This window comes from Sus scrofa, chromosome 2 (genome assembly GCF_054392235.1).
Source record: "Sus scrofa isolate SSC_HxYL_T2T_F1_AM1 chromosome 2, Sscrofa_HxYL_maternal_Yorkshire_Landrace_v2.0, whole genome shotgun sequence".
NCBI lineage: Eukaryota > Metazoa > Chordata > Mammalia > Artiodactyla > Suidae > Sus > Sus scrofa.
In genome coordinates, this window is record NC_139384.1 from 126,854,365 (window position 1) to 126,874,940 (window position 20,576).

General features: G+C 40.7%; 1 protein-coding gene across 4 annotated transcripts in view; it reads left to right on the forward strand.

Annotated features, from left to right (window-relative positions):
* The window catches only part of MCC (MCC regulator of WNT signaling pathway), a 454,523-nt gene that overhangs the window by 61,576 nt on the left and 372,371 nt on the right, over positions 1 to 20,576 (forward strand). For all 4 annotated transcript variants that reach the window (XR_014838496.1, XR_014838497.1, XM_085014211.1 and 1 more), the window contains exon 2: positions 14,083 to 14,330. Coding sequence is in view for 2 of the 4 variants with exons in the window: in XM_085014211.1 (XP_084870337.1) it covers positions 14,083 to 14,330 (248 nt within the window). In the remaining 2 variants the exon portion in view is untranslated. The remainder of the gene's footprint in view (positions 1 to 14,082; positions 14,331 to 20,576) is intronic.

The following is a 20,576-nucleotide window of genomic DNA, read 5'->3' on the forward strand; positions in this document are numbered from 1 at the left end:
GAGTGGTCTGCAGAGCACTGCTTTCCTTACCTGATTGCAAAGAGGTAAGCCTAGGAATTGGAAGGATGTGTTCAGAAACTTTTATACCAGTTTGATCAAATCGAACCTAAATTTTATGTATTTATTTATCTGTTTTGTTTTTTGTTTTTTTAGGGCCGCACCTGCGGCATATGGAAGTTCCCAGGCTAGGGGTCAAATCAGAAATACAGCTGCCGGCCTACACCACAGCCACAGCAACCACAGTTCATGGCAACGCCAGATCCTTAACCCACTGAGCGAGGCCAGGGATCAAATCTACAATGTCATGGTTACATTGTGGTAATGAACCCAACTAGTATGGATGAGGATGCAGGTTTGATCCCTCGCCTCACTCAGTAGGTTAAGGATCTGGCGTTGCCATGAGCTGTGGTGTAGGTTGAAGATGCAGGTCGGATCCTGTGTTGCTGTGGCTGTGGCGTAGGCCAGTGGCTACAGCTCCGTTTAGACCCCTATCCTGGGAACCTCCATATGCTGCAGGAAGAGGCCCTAGAAAAGCCAAAAAGACAAAAAAGTATATATATGAATGAGTTGCTTTGCTGTACAGCAGAAATTGGCACAACATTGTAAATCAACTATAATTTTAAAAAATTGGCACACTTCCCAGATTCTTCTATTGCCCCCAAACTTATATCTATTAGCCTTTTCCATGTATGTTCTCTTTTAGACATGAGTGCCTTACATAGTCTTTGGATTCAAGGTCAATTGCTTAGTGTTGGTGGAGTTTGGGGAGGAACATCTATATTTTAAGAACCACTTAAACATTTGTCATATGGCCCATTATTGTTAGTATATTCAATTAGTAAGGATTTACCAGAAAGTGCTCACTGCAAGGTCTTATGTCTATCACTGAGATTGCAAAAGAGGTGCCCTTGGGAGTTCCCGTATTGGTGCGGCAGAAACGAATCCAACTAGGAACCATGAGGTTGAGGGTTCGATCCCTGGCCTCATTCAGTGGGTTAAGCACCTGGCATTGCCATGAGCTATGTGTAGGTCACAGATGCGGCTCGGATCTGGTGTTGGCTGTGGCTGTTGAGTAACCCAGGCCAGCAGCAGTAACTCCGATTTGACCCCTAGCCTGGGAATCTCCATATGCTGCGGCTGCAGCCCTAAAAAGCCAAACAGACAAACAAAAGAGGTGCCCTCTGTTCACCCACAAACTTATTAAAGTATCTGCAATGGATCAAGTACAGGGCCAGGAGCTTGGGACAGGCTCCCTTTTACAAGGAACTGATAAGACTCTGTAAAATGGAGATAGTAGCTGTTCACGTTATCGTGAGGCTTAGATGAAATAATATTTCTAAAGCACCTAGCACAGCCCCTGAGTCATAGATGCTGTGAATGAGTATTTCCCCAGGAATGGCAGAGATTCCTTTTGAGAAGTTTTTACAAATCTTTGTGAAGATAGGCTGAATCTTGCTTAATAAAGAATGTTAATTTGCTGATTAAAAAAATAATCCAGGAGTTCCCATTGTGGCTCAGCAGTAATGGAACGTACTAGTAACCATGAGGATATGGGTTAGATCCCTGACCTCACTCAGTGGATTGAAGGATCTGGCATTACCGTGAGCTGCAGTGTAGGTCACAGACACGGTTCAAGTCTGGCATTGCTGTGGCTGTGGTGTAGGCCGGCAGCTGTAGCTCTGATTCCACCCCTGGCCTGGGAATCTCCATATACTGTGGGTTTGGCTCTAAAAAGCAAAAAGAAAGAAAAAAAAAAACAAAAAAAGTGAAAGTAATATTTTACTTGCTTGCAGATGCTTTCTTGTTGAATATGCGCCTTTAGTCACTCTTTGATGTTTCACTTGGAGGAAGGGAAGCCATCATGGCATTGACTGATCTTGGCTATTTGTTACTTCAGTGAACTCTCAAGAAGTTCAGGCTAAACATCAGAAAGAATTAATATTACAATAACTCAAATCTAAGAAGACAAAGCTAGCCCTTCCTCTAGGGAATATACACATCTCTCTACCTGCCCCTCAAAGTCTGGTGAATCTTTCAACCAAAGTTGTTTTCCTCAGGGGGTAGTGTATTGAACATGAATTTGAATCTGATCCAGTTTCCTTAATCAAAAAGTGGGTATTTCGTGTGTGTGTCCTATGATTAAGAGTGGATCCAAGACTCGAAAATCAGCTGCAAAGAAAACTAACAGATTTATGACATAATGGCTTTTCTATATTCAGGCTTCTTCTGTGTCCAGTTTTGCAGCTCATTCTTTATCTAGTAGTAATAACTGATATTTGTAACAATTTCCTTGCTTGACTGATACTATCGCCTGAAGCTTTTGAGGGTGTTGTACTTTATTTTATTTTCCTAGTGCCGTCCAATAGGACTTGCTGTGATGATGGAAGTGTCCTTTATCTGTTCTGTGCAGTGTGGTAGCCTCTAGCCACAGGTGGCTGTTGAGCTACTACAACTGAGGATATAATTTTTATTGTATTTAATTTAAATTAATTTCAGTGTAAACTTAAACAGCCGCTTGTGTGTAGTGACTACCATTTCGAACTGTGCAACTCAGGCTATAAATATTAATTCACATGAGTTAAAATAGGTCTCAGCACAGATAATATTGGGGAAACTGTTAATGGGAAGTTCTGGTTTTGCAAAGAGCTTGTATTTCATATACAAGGGATTATAAAATGAACAAATAGTAAACCCTGTCCTCTAAGAATTTTCCATCTAGTGCAGAAGTTTGCAATCTTTTTTTTTTTTTAATAAAAGCCCATAGAGTAAAGATTTTTGTTTTTACAGACCATGTAGTCTCTGTCACAGTATTCAGCTCAGCTGTTGTAGTGAGAAAGTAGCCATAGACAATACATAGACAGATGAGTGTGTCTGGTTCCAATAAACTTGATTTACAAAAGCAGACAAGGGTCTGGATTTGCCTGCAGGCTTTAGTTACCAACCTCTGGTCTGGTAGAAGAGAGAGAAAATAGATCAATAATTACTGTACAATGGGGTAAGTGATCAAAGCAAGAATAGATGCCTTAGTAAATAGAGAAGGGGCAGCGAATTAGACTGGGGGTTACCTGCAATATTCAGGGAAGATTGCTGAAGGAGGTGCTATTCAAGTGAGTGATGGAGCATCGGCTGGCATTTGAAGAAAGGTAAAGGAAGGATTTTCCAAGCAGAGGGGCAACTGTGTATAAAGTACGGGCATGTAAAACAACAGTGCCTCTCATGGGGCCTAAAAGAAACTGAGTGGACTAGAATGTGGGTTCTCTAGTCTAGCAGGGGAGTGAGGCTAGAGGGATAAGCCCGAGCCATATTCTGACAGGGCTTGGCTGTGAAGTGAGAAATATGGCTGTGAAGCCGAGACCATTGTAGGAATTCAAATGAAAAATGATGGGGGTGATAAGGATGATCAGGATGGGATGGATATAAGAGCCATTTAGAACCACATTCTCTGGGTTTGGTGGCTTATTGCATGATGGGGAGAAATGAGAAGGAAGGAACTTAGACAATTTTTAGACTTCTGCTGTGGTTGGTCGATGGTATAATTTATAATGATAGGAGGAATCACCTTGTTAAGGGGTACAAGATAATGCCTTCGGTTTAGGACTTCAAGTTCAAGATAAATGTATGACACTGAAGTGTAGCTACAGAGTCGAAATGGATTAAAACTTAACCAGAGAGGGAGACTCGGGGGAGGAGGGCGTCACTGTTCATAGTGATGGATCAGGCCATCCATTTAAATTAGATCTGTTATTTATGGAGTCTATAAAGTGAACAAAGGAGAAAGGACAAGGCCTTGGGTAACATGGTTATGTAAGGACAAGAACTTCAAAGGAGCAGTCTTGTAGAGGTGGGGAAGCTAGAAGACAGGGCTCTTATACAGGCTGATGCAGGAAGGCGTTTCAAGGAAAAGGCAGCCGTCAGTGTTTAATGCTGCAGAGAAGGAAAGAAATGTGTCCTTGGGATTGTGCGGCCTGAAGGCCTCTGCAGAAAAGAGGGCGGGGCGACACCATAGAGATGGGGAATTCAGCTCTGCTCTCCAGAAAAGTGGCTGGGTGTGGGCAGCTCAGACACTGCTCATGGGACTACAAATTGATAGATGCTTCTCAAGGGATGTTTGAAAAACTGTATTGATCCTGCTGTGTAGCCCTGGGAACTACATCTAGTCACTTATGATGGAGCATGATAATGTGAGAAAAAAGAATGTGTACACATATGTGTTACTGGGTCACCTTGCTATACAGTAGAAAATTGACAGACCACTGTAAACCAGCTATAATGGAAAAAATAAAAATCATTATTTAAAAAAGCTGTATTGGAGTTCCCGTCGTGGCGCAGTGGTTAACGAATCCGACTAGGAACCATGAGGTTGTGGGTTCAGTCCCTGCCCTTGCTCAGTAGGTTAAGGATCCAGCGTTGCCATGAGCTGTGGTGTAGGTTGCAGACGTGGCTTGGATCCTGCGTTGCCGTGGCTCTGGCATAGGCTGGCAGCTACAGCTCCGATTGGACCCCTAGCCTGGGAACCTCCATATGCCGCGGGAGCGGCCCAAAGAAATGGCAAAAAGACAAAAAAAATAAAAATAAAAAATAAAAAATAAAAAAGCTGTATTGAGAGATTAGACCATTTAACAATAAGTTATTTGACTTTTAGAAATCACACCAGGAAAACAATCAGATGTGCCATAGCCTGTAAGGATGATCAGTGTCGTTTTGGATCATCTGATTTGATTAACTGGAAGAGATGTGTCCTATACACGCTTACTGATAGGAATGACATCGTTCATTTTATTTTATTATTTTTTATTTATTTTATTTTTTTGTCTTTTTGCCTTTTCTAAGGCCGCTCCCGTGGCACATGGAGGTTCCCAGGTTTGGGGTCAAATTGGAGCTGTAGCCGCCGGCCTATGCCAGAGCCACAGCAACTCGGGATCCGAGCCACGTCTGCAACCTACACCACAGCTCACGGCAACGCCAGATCCTTAACCCACTGAGCAAGGGCAGGGACTGAACCCGCAATCTCATGGTTCCTAGTCAGATTCGTTAACCACTGCGCCATGACGGGAACTCCACATCGTTCATTTTAAATGGTTTACCTTCCAATCATGGCCTCAGACCTAATTTATTTTAAATTGGTTTTTCCTATGTTAGATTTTTTTCTATTAATACAGATTTTAAATATTGAAAATTACAACATGTAAACATACATGCACCATTACCTAGACTGAAAATATGTTAACATTGTGTCATATTTGCTTATGATATTAAAAGCCTTTTATACCTTCCCCAATCCTTCTCTCCTCTCCCCTTCACCACTTTACAGTTGATGTTTATGCTTCTTGACCTTCTATTATTTGCCTATGTATAAATTCATATATAATTTATCGTGGTTTTTTGGGTGTATTTTTAAACTTTAGATAAGTACTGTCCTATCGCTCATGTTATTCCTCAGTTTGAGGTTTTTACTCACCACTGTTTTGTGATTTATTAATTATGATCGATAGTAAATGTATTTCTTCTGAAAATTCTCTTCTCTGGTCTTTTGTTAGCTGACAATTCCTCACTTTGTGTTTCCACCAGCTTAGCCCTGGCACACAGGAAGCATTCAGTGAATGTCAGCTATTTTCATTAGGAAAATTATTAATATTATTATTAAGCTTTTTCCAAATCTTTGCTGTTACAGGAATTGTGCATGTCTCCTTGTGTCCTTGCATAACTTTCTTTAGTGTATCGAGCTGAAAGTTGAATTTCTGGTTGAAGGGTGTGCATTTTTTAGATGTTGCCAAATTTCTTTCTAAAGGTGTGGTACCAATTTTTCTTCCAACACCATGTGAAAGTTTCTGCTTTTTTTGTCAACATTTGGTGTTATCACACTAGCATTTTTGGCCAGTCTTAAACATATTAAAATGGTGTCCCATTGTTCAGTTTAATTTCCATTTTCATTATGTTTATCAGGGTCGAGGATATTTTCACATTTTTATTGGCCATTTGCATTTTCTTTTTTGTCAACTTTCTCTTCATACCATTTGCCCATTTTTTGATTATGTTGTTATCTTTTTCCTATTATATTGTAGGAATTCATTATGTCTAAGTATAGTCTTTTGTCTGTCATATCTCAGATTACATTAATGACTTTTTTTTGTATTTTAATTTTTTTTTTTTTTTTTTTTTTTTTTGTCTTTTTGCCATTTCTTTGGGCCACTCTTGCGGCACCTGGAGGTTCCCAGGCTAGGGGTCCAATCAGAGCTGTAGCCACCGGCCTATACCAGAGCCACAGCAACGCGGGATCCGAGCCGCGTCTGCAACCTACACCACAGCTCACGGCAACGCCGGATCCTGAGCAAGGGCAGGGACCGAACCCACAACCTCATGGTTCCTAGTCAGATTCGTTAACCACTGCGCCATGACGGGAAGACCTGTATTTGAAAATTTTTTATTGAAACAATTTATACACATGGTAAAATAACAAGATTAAATAGTAGCACATGATAAAACACAAGTCTCTTTCCCCACCCCACCCTGCCCCATGCCCAAGCCCACTCCCAAAATAATTTTTTTTTTATCGTTTATGCTTTTAGTTCTCTTGATGATGTTTTTCCATAATGTTCTTACACCACTGTTCAGGTATCCTGATTTATCACCTTTGAGCAACATCTATTTGTTCCATGCTCTGCAAGGTTAGGTAGCCCCACTCTTTGCAGCCCCCTTCTCATTCTCATCATGCATCACTGGCCAGCTTCTCCCATATCTTTAATATCTCTCTGAAATTGCCAAAATCCCTTAGGTTGATAAGCTTATCTCCTTTTAACTGTGGGTTTGTTTTCTTATTTAGTTACTTGTTTTGTTCTTTACTTTAGATCAAGTAAACTCAGTGGCAGTGATGAAAGGCAAATGCATTTGCTCCCTCCAACAGCTATACCCCAAATTACCAACTGTAGCCCAGAAGCCTATTTTTAAATGACTTATTTATGATTTTTCACACTTGGAATATTTGTGGAACTGAAATTAGAGTTTCATAAATTACATTTTGTGTAACTCAAACTGACCAGTTAGGGGCATAATGAACTTTTAGACTTATTTTGAGTTTTTCCATAAGCAGCAACTTCTGATGTACCTACTGGTTCCTTAGGTGCCTGTTAGTTGAGAATTGTGAGCAGAAGCATCTAACCTTTACTCAAAGTAACAACTGCTTTTGCATAGCTTTCCTTCCCACTGGGTTTAAGATTTAGTATCATTGTGAGGAAGAAGAGTGTTTTTCTCTACATCTGCCCTTGAGAGACCTAAACCCATCTTTCCCATTATCCATTTCAAGGCTTAGGATGTGAATTTCTCTGAATGATAAATTTCTTCATTGAATTTTCACTTTCTACTCAATTTCTTTATAAGTTAAAGGAAAAAGAATAGCCAAGAGGCCAAAAGGCTCTTGTGTACAGAAAGGAATAGCTCTGCCTTGTAAAACCATGTGGTTTTGAGCTAGAAGCACTGATCTTCAATCATGTTTTAATTCTACTGCCTGGTGATTGGTGTTCTGTGCAGAGCAAAGTATTACCTGACTTGGCTAGTTCCTCTGCACTAAACTGGAATCTGTTCCTTTTTTTGCATCATGGTTATATATGTATAAGATATACATATATGAATATGAATAAATATGAGCATTTGTAGCAATGACGAAAGGAAAATTTTATTTGGAGGAAATGTCTTTATTTAGGAGAAACTTAGAGGAAAAAATGTTTGCTAAAATTGTGTGAAGTTAATTAAACCCTTCACTCTGGATATTGCTGGATGAAAGGATGGCATGTGATTTGTATTTTCTTCTTTTTGCCTGTCTACGTTTTCAATGATGTATGGGTCTCTTTTCTGAAATAATATACAAAAGTTTGCTAGTTTTTATTGTAATGGCAGGTGCCTTTTATGATGATATTATTGCTACTGAAATAGTTCTTCACTGTGCTATCTTAGTACAGCTTAGTATCTCTTCCTCTGGAAAACATTCCTGACCCGGGGCAGACAAACTGTCATGCTGCTCTGTCACTAAGGCTACAAGGTTGTTGTTTGTTTTTACGCTGCCCATTGGTCATTCATTCGTGCTGAGCGTCCTGTGTGCTGCCGTCTATGGGAAAATGCAAAGCAGGTACAGGTAGGAAAATATCAAATGAAGTAGGGACCCTTCAAAAGAATGATCATGCTTAACTTCTGAGAGTTTATGAATCCATCTATCAAAACAGATGTGATGGAGTTCCCATTGTGGCTCAGCGGTAATGAACCCGACTTGGATCCATGAAGATGTGGGTTCAATCCCTGGCCTTGCACAGTATGTTAAGGATCCAGCGTTGCTATGAGTTAAGAGTATAGGTCTCAGACACAGCTTGGATCTGGCGTTACTGTGGCTATGGCATAGGCCAGCAGCTGCAGCTCCAGTTTGACCCCTAGCCTGGAAACTTCCATATGCCACAGGTGCGGCCCTAAAAAGCAAAACAACAAACAAACAAAAAACAGATATGATGGAGTCCTGCTGTGTTCAGGCCCATGTGCTGAGTGCCACATGGAACTTAAGGGAGACCCATGCATGGCCACTGGTTTCCTGGAGCCTGTGGTCAGGTTGGGAAGGTAAGACTTGAGGGTGTGAAAATACTTCTTTAAAAAAAGAGGAAGAGGAGTTCCCTTCATGGCTCAGTGGTTAACGAATCTGACTAGGAACCATGAGGTTGCCGATTCGATCCCTGGCCTTGCTCAGTGGGTTAAGGATCTGGCGTTGCCGTGAGCTGTGGTGTAGGTTGCAGACACGGCTCAGATGCCGAGTTGCTGTGGCTCTGGCATAGGCTGGCGGCTACAGCTCCAATTAGACCCCTAGCCTGGTAGCCTCCATATGCCTCGAGTGCGGCCCTAGAAATGGCAAAAAAAGACAAAAACAAACAAAAAAAAAAAAAAGAGGAAGAGAAATGAAAGTTTAGTACAACAATCTGTAAGTTGTCCCAAGGCTGTATATAGTCACTGAATGAATGGTACAGGTGCTAAATACTAGCAGAAGACCGCTTGTGGGCCCATGTGGGCGACAAGAACAGCATGAAGTTGAAAGGATTTGAGCTGACAGTGAAAGCTACAAGGCATCTTAAAGTCTGTGTTCAGGAATCCTAGAATGTGAGTTATTTCTGCCACATTTCATTGGTCAAAGCAAGTCACAAGGCCAGCCCAGATTCAAGGGCAGGGAGATAGCCTCCATCCGTTGATGGCAGGCATGGCAACGACACATTGCACAGGGGCATGTCGTGTATTGCAGCCTGCTTGAAACAGCCTAGCACAATGGCTGATAGTAAAACTGTGACTGATGCAAGTTCTTGGGTCTCACTCTGGTATGTGAAGGAGAGCTTTGGGAATTTTTTTTTTCTCTTGTGACTGTTTACCCATGCTGATGACAAATGTAACATTATTCTCATCCATATTTAACATAGACAGGGAGCACACATATAGATGTATGTAGTCTTTCTGGTTTAGTATAAAAGTTTTGCTAGTTAATGACTGTTGATTATCATGTTGCTCCTATTCTTGCTGCCCTTAGATGTGTTCAGAGGCCAAGATTTAGGTATTGTTGACATCCAAGGGGTTGTTTAGTAGAGCAAAAGGGACAACAGCTTTGGAATTAGACTGATTTTGTTTAGATTCCTGGCTCTGCCACATATTAGCTCTGGGACTCTTTCAGTCTTCATTTTTTTTTTTTTTTTTTTTTTTTTTTTTTTTTTTTTTTGCTTTTTAGGGCCACACCCGAGGCATCTGGAAGTTCCCAGGCCAGGGGTCAAAATAGAGCTGCAGCTGCTGGCCTGCCCTACAGCAACAGTAATGCAAGATCCGAGCCTCGTCTGTGACCTACACCACGGCTCATGGAAACACCAGATACTTAACCCACCTAGCAAGGCCAGGAATCAAGCCTGCATTCTCATGGATACTAGTTGGGTTCATTACTGCTGAACCACAGTGGGAACTCTTCAGTCTTCATCTCTTCATGGAAAATGGGGATAATAGCATTTTCGCTGCCAGTTTGTTAGCTGTTGTTGCTAATTCTGCATTTCCACACTGAGAAACTTTTGCTTTAATTTAGTTTTTAGAAACTAGCACTGCTATTTAAAGATTACAATCTGACTTAATTCAGTAGAATGCACTGTACTTTGCTTTTGATCTTTTATGTCAGCCTTTCAACGGCCCACACTTTTAAAATACAAATACGGGAGTTCCTGTCTTGGCGCAGTGGAAACGAATCCAGTTAAGAACCATGAGGTTGCAAGTTTGATCCCTGGCCTCTCTCAGTGGGCTAAGAATCCGGCGTTGCCATGAGCTGTGATATAGGTCGCAGACGCGGCTTGGATCTGGCATTGCTGTAGGCTGGCAGCAACAGCTCCGATTAAACCCCTGGGCTGGTAACCTCCATATGCTGCAGGTTTGGCCCTAAAAAGACAAAAAAATGAAAAGTAAAAAAATAGAAAATAAAATAGATAAAATACAAATACGGTATTACACATTCTCCTATGAATTGGCATTTTTAGAACACAAATCCTTTTTTTGAGCTGCTTTTTGTAGAGGGGTGCTTCTCAAGCTTGGACAGACTTGGATTTCTCACCAGGGTGCCCAGTATTCATAAGTGTAAGTGGGCCCCAGGCAGAGAGAAAGGCCAGCCTCTGCAGACAGATTGCTCCACTGAGTGAGGCAGTCAGTTCAGTTCAGTAAGCATTCTTTTCCCCTGAGCAGATTGTGCTTAATTACTAAAGACTTTCTCTTGAAACTGGGGCATTGTGAAAGATTTACGATCAATAATTATAAAGTAATCATAACAATGGCTACTATTTATTGAGTATGTAAGATTTGCCAAGAACTATGTTTATGTTAAATGCTTTACATGCATTATCTCATTTATCCTCTGAACAACCCTAAGAGATAGGTGTTATTATTATCCTCATTTTTAAAATAAAAAAAATGACATAGCAGTTTATGAATATAGTACTTGTAGGAAGTTACAAATACAGATGGGCAAAAATAAGAAAACAAAAATGCCATATTCCTACCATTCAGAAAATATTAGTGTTAACATCTTAGTATGTGAACCTCTGGAATTTAGAAAACTTGTCTCCTACCAAGCCTACTTTTTAGGACTATGATCTAAAAACATAAAAAAGAAATTCTTGTATTAGAACATAGATCCTAAACATTGACCCTTTCTTTTAATTTGCATTCCTGCTTTACCAATTCCCCTCTTGAGATGAATCCAGCTGAGTATCAGATGGGTTGTATTCAGAGAAGGGAAAAAAATAAGCATATGAATACATTAAAAATCATTCCAGTGTGTCAGCTGTTAGTGAGAAACAATCACGAAATCTCATTGTATAGACAGTAAGGATTTATTCTTTTTTTTTTTTTTTTTTTTTTTAATTTTCCCACTGTACAGCAAGGGGGTCAGGTTATCCTTACATGTATACATTACAATTACAGTTTTTCCCCCACCCTTTATTTCTTGATCACTCATCTTTGGGTCAGCTGAGGCGGTTCTTCTTAGGCTACAGGTCTGCAAACTCAGCAGAGGTGGCTCATTTTGAGGCCCAGGCTAGAAGGTTAATCGCTAACATGGTTTGTTCTTCTTATAATGATAGAGAAGCAAAAGGGGACCAGCCCAACTGGGAGTAAACTGGATAAACACCTAAATCCCAGAAGCTAAGTTAGATGTCAAGTTTAGGACTAATAAATTAATCTATCATACCACCTTCCATATATAGATGTATATCATCCACTCATCCATCTATCTTACAAATAAAAACATAAATACGTAAACATAAGCATTACATATATGACATACCAACAAGATAAAATAAAATTGTAGCTACATATCAGAATTCTACGTATCATGAAAATGGGATGGCATATGGAAGCAAGGTGATCAGCTAAGAAGCTAATGTAATAGACATGGTATTAAACTGAGAAGGTTTGAGGAGTTCCTATTGTGGCTCAGAGGGTTAAAGAATCCATGAACATGCAGGTTCAATCCCTAGTAGCCATGAGGATGCAGGTTCAATCCCTGATTTCGCCCAGTGGGTTAAAGGATCTGGTGTTCCCAAGAGCTGTGGTTTAGGTCACAGATGCGGCTCAGATCTGGCATTGCTGCGGCTGTGGTATAGGCTGGCAGCTGCAGCTCCAATTCAACCCCTAACCTGGGAACTTCCATTTGCTCCGGGCACAGCCCTAAAAAGACAACAACAACAAAACTGAGAAGATTTTGGTGAGTGTTATGCATTTTGAAATAATAATATAGACTAAATATAAAAATATATGTATAAGAAAGATTAATTATAAAAGCATTTGGGGGACAAGACCAACAGAAATTTGAGGTAAATTGGATACTGGGGACAAGGACTGGGGGGATTAGAGTTAAATGGAGTGAAGGAGAAGATGTTAAAATATCTACAACTCTATGAGCCTGAGAACTTGGGGAATCATACTAGGGTGGACCAGAAGGTATTTGTGAAGGGTGACTGGCAGAGAAGAGTCAGTCTTTTCATGGTTACATTTCAGGCATCAGCAAACATCACATTGGTCATGGTCTCCAGATGATTGGATTTGGTGGTGTGTTGAGACAGGAGCACTGATTAACTTTGTTTGTGACCGTGGCCTAGTTCCTACTACCTCTTCCAGCTCTTAAATCCATAATCCTTTGACTTTTATTGAGATATACACCTGGAGCAACATGAACAAAATGTTTCCCCCAAGGAGTTTAGAGAGAAAAGAACAAGACTTACGGGGGTTCCCACTGTGGCACAGCAGATAATGATCCGGCTTGTCTCTGTGACGTTGCCAGTTCAATCCCAAACCCAGTACAGCCCAGATCCTGGTTAAGGAGCCAGCATTGCCCCAGCTGTGGCATAGGTCACAGATGCGGCTCAGATTTGATCCCTGACCTGGAAACTTCCATATGCCGTGGGTGTGGCCAGTTACAAAAGAAAAAGAAAAGAAAAGAACAAGACTTATGTGTCCAGAGTAAAGTGACGTGCTTCAGATAAATGTTCTTGGCCAACAAACGTGGAATTGTTCTTTTTTTTATATTGTTCTTTTTCTTTGTCCTTCTTTAACTTGAGAACTTACAGTGTGGCTGCGCTTCCCTGTCCAGCCACAGACTGCACCGACCCCTCTTGTCTTAGATCCACCCGCTTCACACATTTACATTGTGTCCTAGATCCGGAAGGGGCTTTTTATTTTTTATTTATTTATTTATTTTTGCTTTTTAAGGCTGCACTCGCAGCATATGGAGGTTCCCCAGGCTAGGGGTTGAATCGGAGCTACAGCTGCTGGCCTATACCACAGCCACTGCAATGCCAGATCGGAGCTGTGGCTGCGACTTCCACCACAGCTCATGGCAACACCAGATCCTTAACCCACTGAGCAAGGCCAGGGATGGAACCCGCAACCTCATGGTTCCTATTTGGATTCGTTTCCACTGTGCCACGATGGGAACTCCCAACATTTGGGCTTTTGATCCCTGTTCTAAGGCTTAGGGTTTACTAATTGCTGATAGGAAGGGAGAAAACATTCAAAGAAAATCAGGAAAAAACAGAGGTCAGCGAGCACTGAGTCATGAAAGTCAAGATTAAATAACACTGTAAGGAAGTCCTAAAATTAGCTGATCGGTCCAGAAAGCTGAAAATTGAACTTGCTGAAATTTTTGTTGTTCTTTTACAATTTGACTAGATTTTAAACTCTTGGCAAGAGTAGAAACAATATCTTTTCTGCGGTCTGAAATTTTATCTTACTGTGAGAATACAGAGCTACCCTCTACAGTTGCTCTACCAATTTCAAAAGAAAGAAAAGGGGGGATGGGCATGGATACAGGAGACAAGAGAGAACAAAGGGTTTAAAGTTGCCTCACTTTTCCAAATAATAATAGAGTTCTTGTCTAGAATAACCCAGATGGAACAGATCTTTTTGCACACTTAACACTTTTACAAAAGCAATGAGAAAAGTGTGATATATTCAAGAAACACTCTTTTTTTTTTTATGCACCATTTTCTCCAGCTCAAATGGCTCTACTCCTAAGTGTTTCTTCTGTTCAAACCCCTTATGTAGAAACGACTTGCTGATGGTGTGTCGCCAATTGAATATGGAAGAGTCTGTGGCGGAGATCATGAACCAGCTGGGCGCAGATGAAAACGGCAAGATTTCCTTTCAAGATTTTACAAGATGCCGCATGCAGCTCGTCAGGGAAATCCGGAAGGAGGAAGTAGGCCTTTCGGAGAGGTCAGACAACTCCTGTAAGAAGAAAAAGCTGAGGGATAGAATTGCCTCCTGGCCCACGAGCAGTGACAACAGTCTGGGTAGGTACCACCTGGCGACTGTTTGATAGTTCATCTCTAGCCATGAACCTTTGTGAGGGTGGCCGCTCAGCCTGCTACCAGCTGGTCCCCAGGTTGCCTTCTGGCCCCCGCTTGCTTGGGCAAGTGCTCACCAGTCCCCCAGTTCTGTCTTGTGGCTTCCTAGCTCCTGGTTTGCTGCTCTTCTTTATTTTGGTTCTTCCATTCCCCAGGTGTAATGATGCACTCACATAGCTCTTGGAGAGGAAAGGGAGGCTGCACGGGGGAGGTGGGAATGGCCTCAGAAACTACCTGGGGACTCCTTCAAAGCTTAGTTCTGATCTGCAGGGTGAGGTTTTTAATCATTTCTTTTTTACTTAATGTTTTAAAATGTGTCTACAGATGTTTTCCTGTCTATAAGTACTGTTGTTTCCTACTAATGCAGGATAAGGAGCTAGAAAGAAAATTTTGCAAAAATGTTCCCAATTATTGAAGCTAAGTGATAGGAACATGGGGTTTATTGCACATATTGTTGAAGCACTCAAATACACATATTTTTTATTATGTTTATAATTTTTCACCATAAAAAGTTTAAAGGAAAAGGTGCATCTTAAAGGGATAATCTGAACAGAAGTATGCGGCAAAGTGTCTGAATTTTCTACCTTGACTTTAGAGAATGTTTTTCCCTTGGAAGTGTCTCCTCAGTCTCCCTCCGTTTCTTTCACAGCTAGGTAGATCTAGTGGCAAGAAGCAAAGCTCCGTGATTTTTTTCTTTTGTTTTATTTTTTCAACTTGAAATACAGTTGAGTTACAATGTTGTGTTAGATTTAGGTATACAGAACAGTGATTCTGTAATACATGTATCTGTTCTTTTTCAGATTCTTTTCTCTTATAGGTTATTATAAAATATTGAGTATAGTGCCCCATGCTATACAGGAGGTCCTTATTCATTATTTATATTACATATATTAGTGTGTACATGTTAATCCCCAAAGCTCCATGTTAATTATCCATCATTTGTTAAACGTACTAATTAGCATGGATAATTCTATTGCCCCCTCAAAACACGCACACTCTAAATGTTGTTCCTGGAGGCAGTAGAATCATTTGGAGCATTATTATTGATTAACTGAAATAATAATGTCCTTTTATCCCCTATGCCTTACCATCGTAATGGATTCCATTTTACCTGCAAATTAGATGTCTGGTAATGTGTGTGCTCTGAAGTGTAGTATGTAGAAATATTTAATTTTTTGGAGTTCCTGTGGTGGCTCAGTGGGTTAAGAACCCAGCTGCGGTAGCGCACATTGCTGAGGAGGCAGGGAGGTTCCATCCCTGGCAGACACAGTGGGTTCAAGGATCTGGCATTGCTGCAGCTGTAGCATAGGTAGCAGCTGTGGCTTGGATTCATTCCCTGGCCTGGGAACTGCCATATACCATGGGTTCAGGGCTCCCTACCACCACCGCAAAAAAAGAGAAATATTTAATTTTTGAATTAACGTTTTTCTGAGTATTAAAGTTACATATGTTCATTATAGGAAAATAAGGAAAAGGGAGAGCAGAAGAAAATAAAAATCATCCTTAGTGATTAATAAGAAATAACTACCAGCCAGAAATAGTAACTACTGCTTACATCTCTCCCTCTCTCTTTCTCATGTGGTGTGTGTGTACGTGTGATTTAATTGTTTTTTACTAATTTTTTTCACATACTTCCCGTATAACTTTTTATCCTGCAGTTTTTCCTCTGCGTTTTTCTCATGTTTTTAAATAGCGTTAGAGAAAGCATGACTTGCCATGGTTGCATGATGTCAAATGGACACTCAGTAATATTTATTAAATGAAAGGGTGAGTGGAATTCTCTTTGCTAAGCTGTACTCTCTAACGTTTCTGCCCAGAACTGGGACTCCTTCTATAAATACATAAGCACATACACATATTTGTACTTGAAGGATTAAGTAAACTGTGGTATGTCCCAGCAATTGAATACCACATGGCCATTAAAGTCATATATAAATATGTATCAAATGTGTTTATAGAAGGAACACTTGTATGGAAAAAAGTCATACTAACTGTCAAAGATTACATTTTAATGTGTAGTAAGTTTTTATGAACTATCCTGAAAGGAACAGTTTTGATGGAATTGCTGCCCACGTCTGATTGGTTTAATTATCTCAGAAGGTTGCCCCAACTAAAGAAAGATTTGAAACTTGGTTCCCTTTTATCCTTTTCTTAGATTTTTTTTTTAATTTGTTTTTTGTCTTTTTGCCATTTTTTGGGCCGCTCCCACGGCATATGGAGGTTCCCAGGCTAGGGGTCGAATCAGAGCTGTAGCCGCCAGCCTACGCCAGAGCCATAGCAAGCTTTTATCCTTTTCTATAACTACCTGTCTTTAGAGAAAGAAGAGGTTACTGAGAGGAGGGAAATCATAAAACAGGTCTTGAATTGAGGAAATAACAGCACATGCAAAACCGTTTACCACTTTATCTTGGTAGTTAAGGCTTCTGAGGCAAAGTATCAACAGTGAGTGCTGGTCCTGTCACTTAACTCTCTACACAGCACTAGACAAGTTACTTAATCTCAGTTTCCCTGTAAGTGTAACATGAGAACAGTTACTATTATTTGGAGGAATAAAGACACTAATAGACATGGAAAGCATGTAAAAGAATGCCTGGCACAAAATAAGCACTAGATACAAGTCAAGGAAATCTTGTTATTATTATCACCACTCAGTTTTATTTCCTGGAGATCATCACAATTACAACTCATATGTTGGAATACAGCTTCCTACTCAGTCTAATGTAAAGCAAATACATTTAAAAATCTATACTAATTGGAGTTCCCATTGTGGCTCAGTGGCTAACAAACCCGACTAAGATCCACGAGGACACGGGTTCGATCCCTGACCTCACTCAGTGGGTTAAGGATCCGGCATTGCTGTGAGCTGTGGTGTAGGTCACAGACACAGCTCAGATCTGGCATAGCTGTAGCTGTGGCACAGGCCAGCAGCTACAGCTCCAACTCGACCCCTAGCCTGGGAACTTCTATATGCCACGGGTATGACCCTAAAAACCAAAATAATAATAATAATAATAATTTCTTTGGTCAATTAGTCCCTCTCTTTTCTACATCTTTTCTTCTGATTCTACATAGATAAACCCTAGTATCTCCCCATCTCAGGCTTAAGTGGAAGCCCTTTCTTGATTGCATGTCCCTTCTAACTACTGCCACACTCTCAGCTCCTCCTCATAGCAAAATTTTTGAAGAGTTTGTCTACAGCGAATGCTGATCAGTCCTCACCTCTCATTCCCCCTTCAGCCCACCCTTCCCAGCTCCAGTCATCAACCCTCCACTGACCCTGCTCCCACAGCCTCCTTGCGGACCAACCAGTGATTCCTCCTCTGTCCTCATCCAGACCTTTGGCGTTGGCTCTGTGGACTCCTTCTTCATTCAGCTGCACTTTATTTTCTTGGGCTTCTCCATACCACATTCTCCTGGGTGTCTGCCTACTGATTTGCTTCCCTTTCTCTCTCTCTCCCTCTCCCTTTCTTTCCTTTTTTTTTTTTTTTTTTTTTTTTTTTTTAACTCCTCTCCTCCTGGACCACTTCCAAGTTTTCAGGTGTTTTGAGGTTACATTTTCTCCCTAGACAACCTCATGTGGTCTCATGATTTTTAATACTAATTGTGTGCCACTGACTCTCCCTGCCCTTTCCTCTGAGCTTCAGAATCAGGGGAAATTGACACATATTCCTGGATCCCTATAGACTTCTCAGCCTTAACATGGTCCAAAAGGACTGTTGGTCCTCTTCACCACCCTGTCTCCTCAGGTCATCCCCTTCCCAGATGCTCCCATCCAGGACACACCACCTTCCACTAGTTTGCTCAAGCCAGCAAGTCCCATTATCTCTTTCACCAAAGTACTTCCAGAATATGCCCCCCTCCTTGGCTGTCCTGCCACCACCCTTTTCTTAATGTCTTTTTTAAAAAATTTTAAATTACAGTTGATTGACCATGTAGTACCCTTTTCGAAAGCATCATGTCTAACTTTGGCTGCTCAACGAGACTTTAAGTGGCCTCTAACCCTGATTCCCCCCTTAAGTCCCTACATTTCATTCTTTTCCCTGCAGTCAGAGTGGTTTTTAGCATGAAGAAAACAGGCTTAGCTCGTTCCTGTGCTTACACCACTCCATGGCTTCATTATGACCTAAAATTAAGTCCAAATTCCTTACCCCGGGCAAGCCCGTACTCACTGCTCCAAGTTGATCTCATAGCAATTCACCTGACTCTTTTTCAGGCTCCAGCCACACTGGTCCTCCTGCTTGCCCACTAACTCAGTAAGCTTAGCCAGCCTCCAGCCTTTGCCTTGGCCTTTCCTCTCCTCTAGAACATCTTTTTTTTGGGCCTTATCTTTGCATGGCTGGCTCTTTCCTGTTATTCAGATTTCAGCTTAAATATTCCCTCTTTGGAGAGGCCTTTCTAAGCTAATATAACCTGTCCTCATTCACTCTTTCACCTGCCCTTCCTGCTTCATAACATTAATTATTATCTGACCTTGTATTATGTCCTTACTTGAACACTTATTTGTTTGTCTCCCCCAGTGCAATAGAAGTTCCACTAGAATACTGACAGCCTTGCTGGGATCCTGCTGTACCCCAGCACTTAGAACAGTGTCTGGCCCTGGGGCACACTCAATGCATATTTGTGGAATGAATGAATGAGTAAGCAATGCACTGTGTTCATGCTCTTTTAGGGCTTCACAGAAGTGCGATGCAAAGTTCCAGACACTAAATAACTTACAATCTAGTTGTGGATTCTTAAGCACATGACACATTAGATAGCAATAAGGTTTAGAGTCAATGAAACTAAAAGCCACCGGGTAGTGTGGAAGATAAGGTCTCTAAGGAGACCTAAGAAATACTATGAGCAGAAGTTTCAGGAAAGGGTTGTGATTTTTACCTGCGACTGCGTTGTGAAGAAAAATACAAAGGATGTTTTACTGTTGTTAAAAAAAAAAAAAAAAAAAAAAGCCCGAGAAAAACTTAGGTTAAACAGTTAAGCATCATAAAGGCTTTACTGTCAGCTCTGACAGTTCATAGCACATCCACAATGGGGAGCTGTGTTAGGAGGAAAAGAAGACCTTTCAAAACATTCCATGCTCAACTTGGAATAATTTTGATAGATTTATTTTTTCCAAATGTTTTCCTCAAAACACTGATTTCAAGAGGGAGTTTCCATCATGGCTCAGTGGAAACAAATCTGACTAGTACCCATGAGGATGCAAGTTTAATCCCTGGCCTTGTTCATTGGGTTAAGGATCCGGCATTGCTGTGAGCTGTTGTGTAGGTCGAAGATGCAGCTCGGATCCTGCGTTGCTGTGGCTATGGTTTAGGCCAGTGGCTACAGCTCGGATTCGACCACTAGCCTGGGAACTTCCATTTGCTGCAGATGTGACCCTAGGAAAAAGCAAAAAAAAAGGGAAATGCTCGTAAATATTATATGAAGTACAAGTGTTCTCTTCAAAAATCTTTGAAAACTTTGAGTTACATTAGTTGAATAATTTTCTTTAGTGTGAGATATCTCATTGTCTGTAATGTGCTAATGTTTCTTGTGAATCTCCAGGAGAAGAATAAAATACATAGCATTCCCTACATTTAATTGACCATAAATTTTTATTTGCGAATCTTCTCTTTGGCCTTTCTGAAATATACTTTGGGGAAAAATTAATAATCTGACCAACTAGGTCATAACAGATTTTTGTATCTCTTTTAAATCATCTTAGAAATAATATTTCAATAATGTATGTCTTCCAGGTAACTGCTACATAAAATTTAATAGTTACAGCAATAAGAATAATAAAAGTGGTTAACAATTACCAATATTTACTAGGCACAAGGCAGTTTTCTAGGAACATGTATTATATGCTAGAATAATAAATCCCAGGTTCACCACTGAGGAACTTAGGCTGAGTTCCCGGTTATTCTGAGCTTCACTCTTCTTATCTCTAAAGGTACAGTAGTAATAACTGACTTATAGGGTATCTGGAAGGACTTGGTGAGATATGACTTGTAAAGATCCTATGCAGTGCTTATTCACATTAGGTTTTCAACAAGAAATAACATTAATTATCATTATCAAATCTAAGCCTTTTGAGTACATTCCAAGTTTAGGGTAGACTCCTCTATATAGAGGAGGACACTGAGGCTCAGAGCAGTTAAGTGACTTATTCTAGCCACAGAACTCCTTAAGGAGCTGAGAACACTAAGACATTACTTA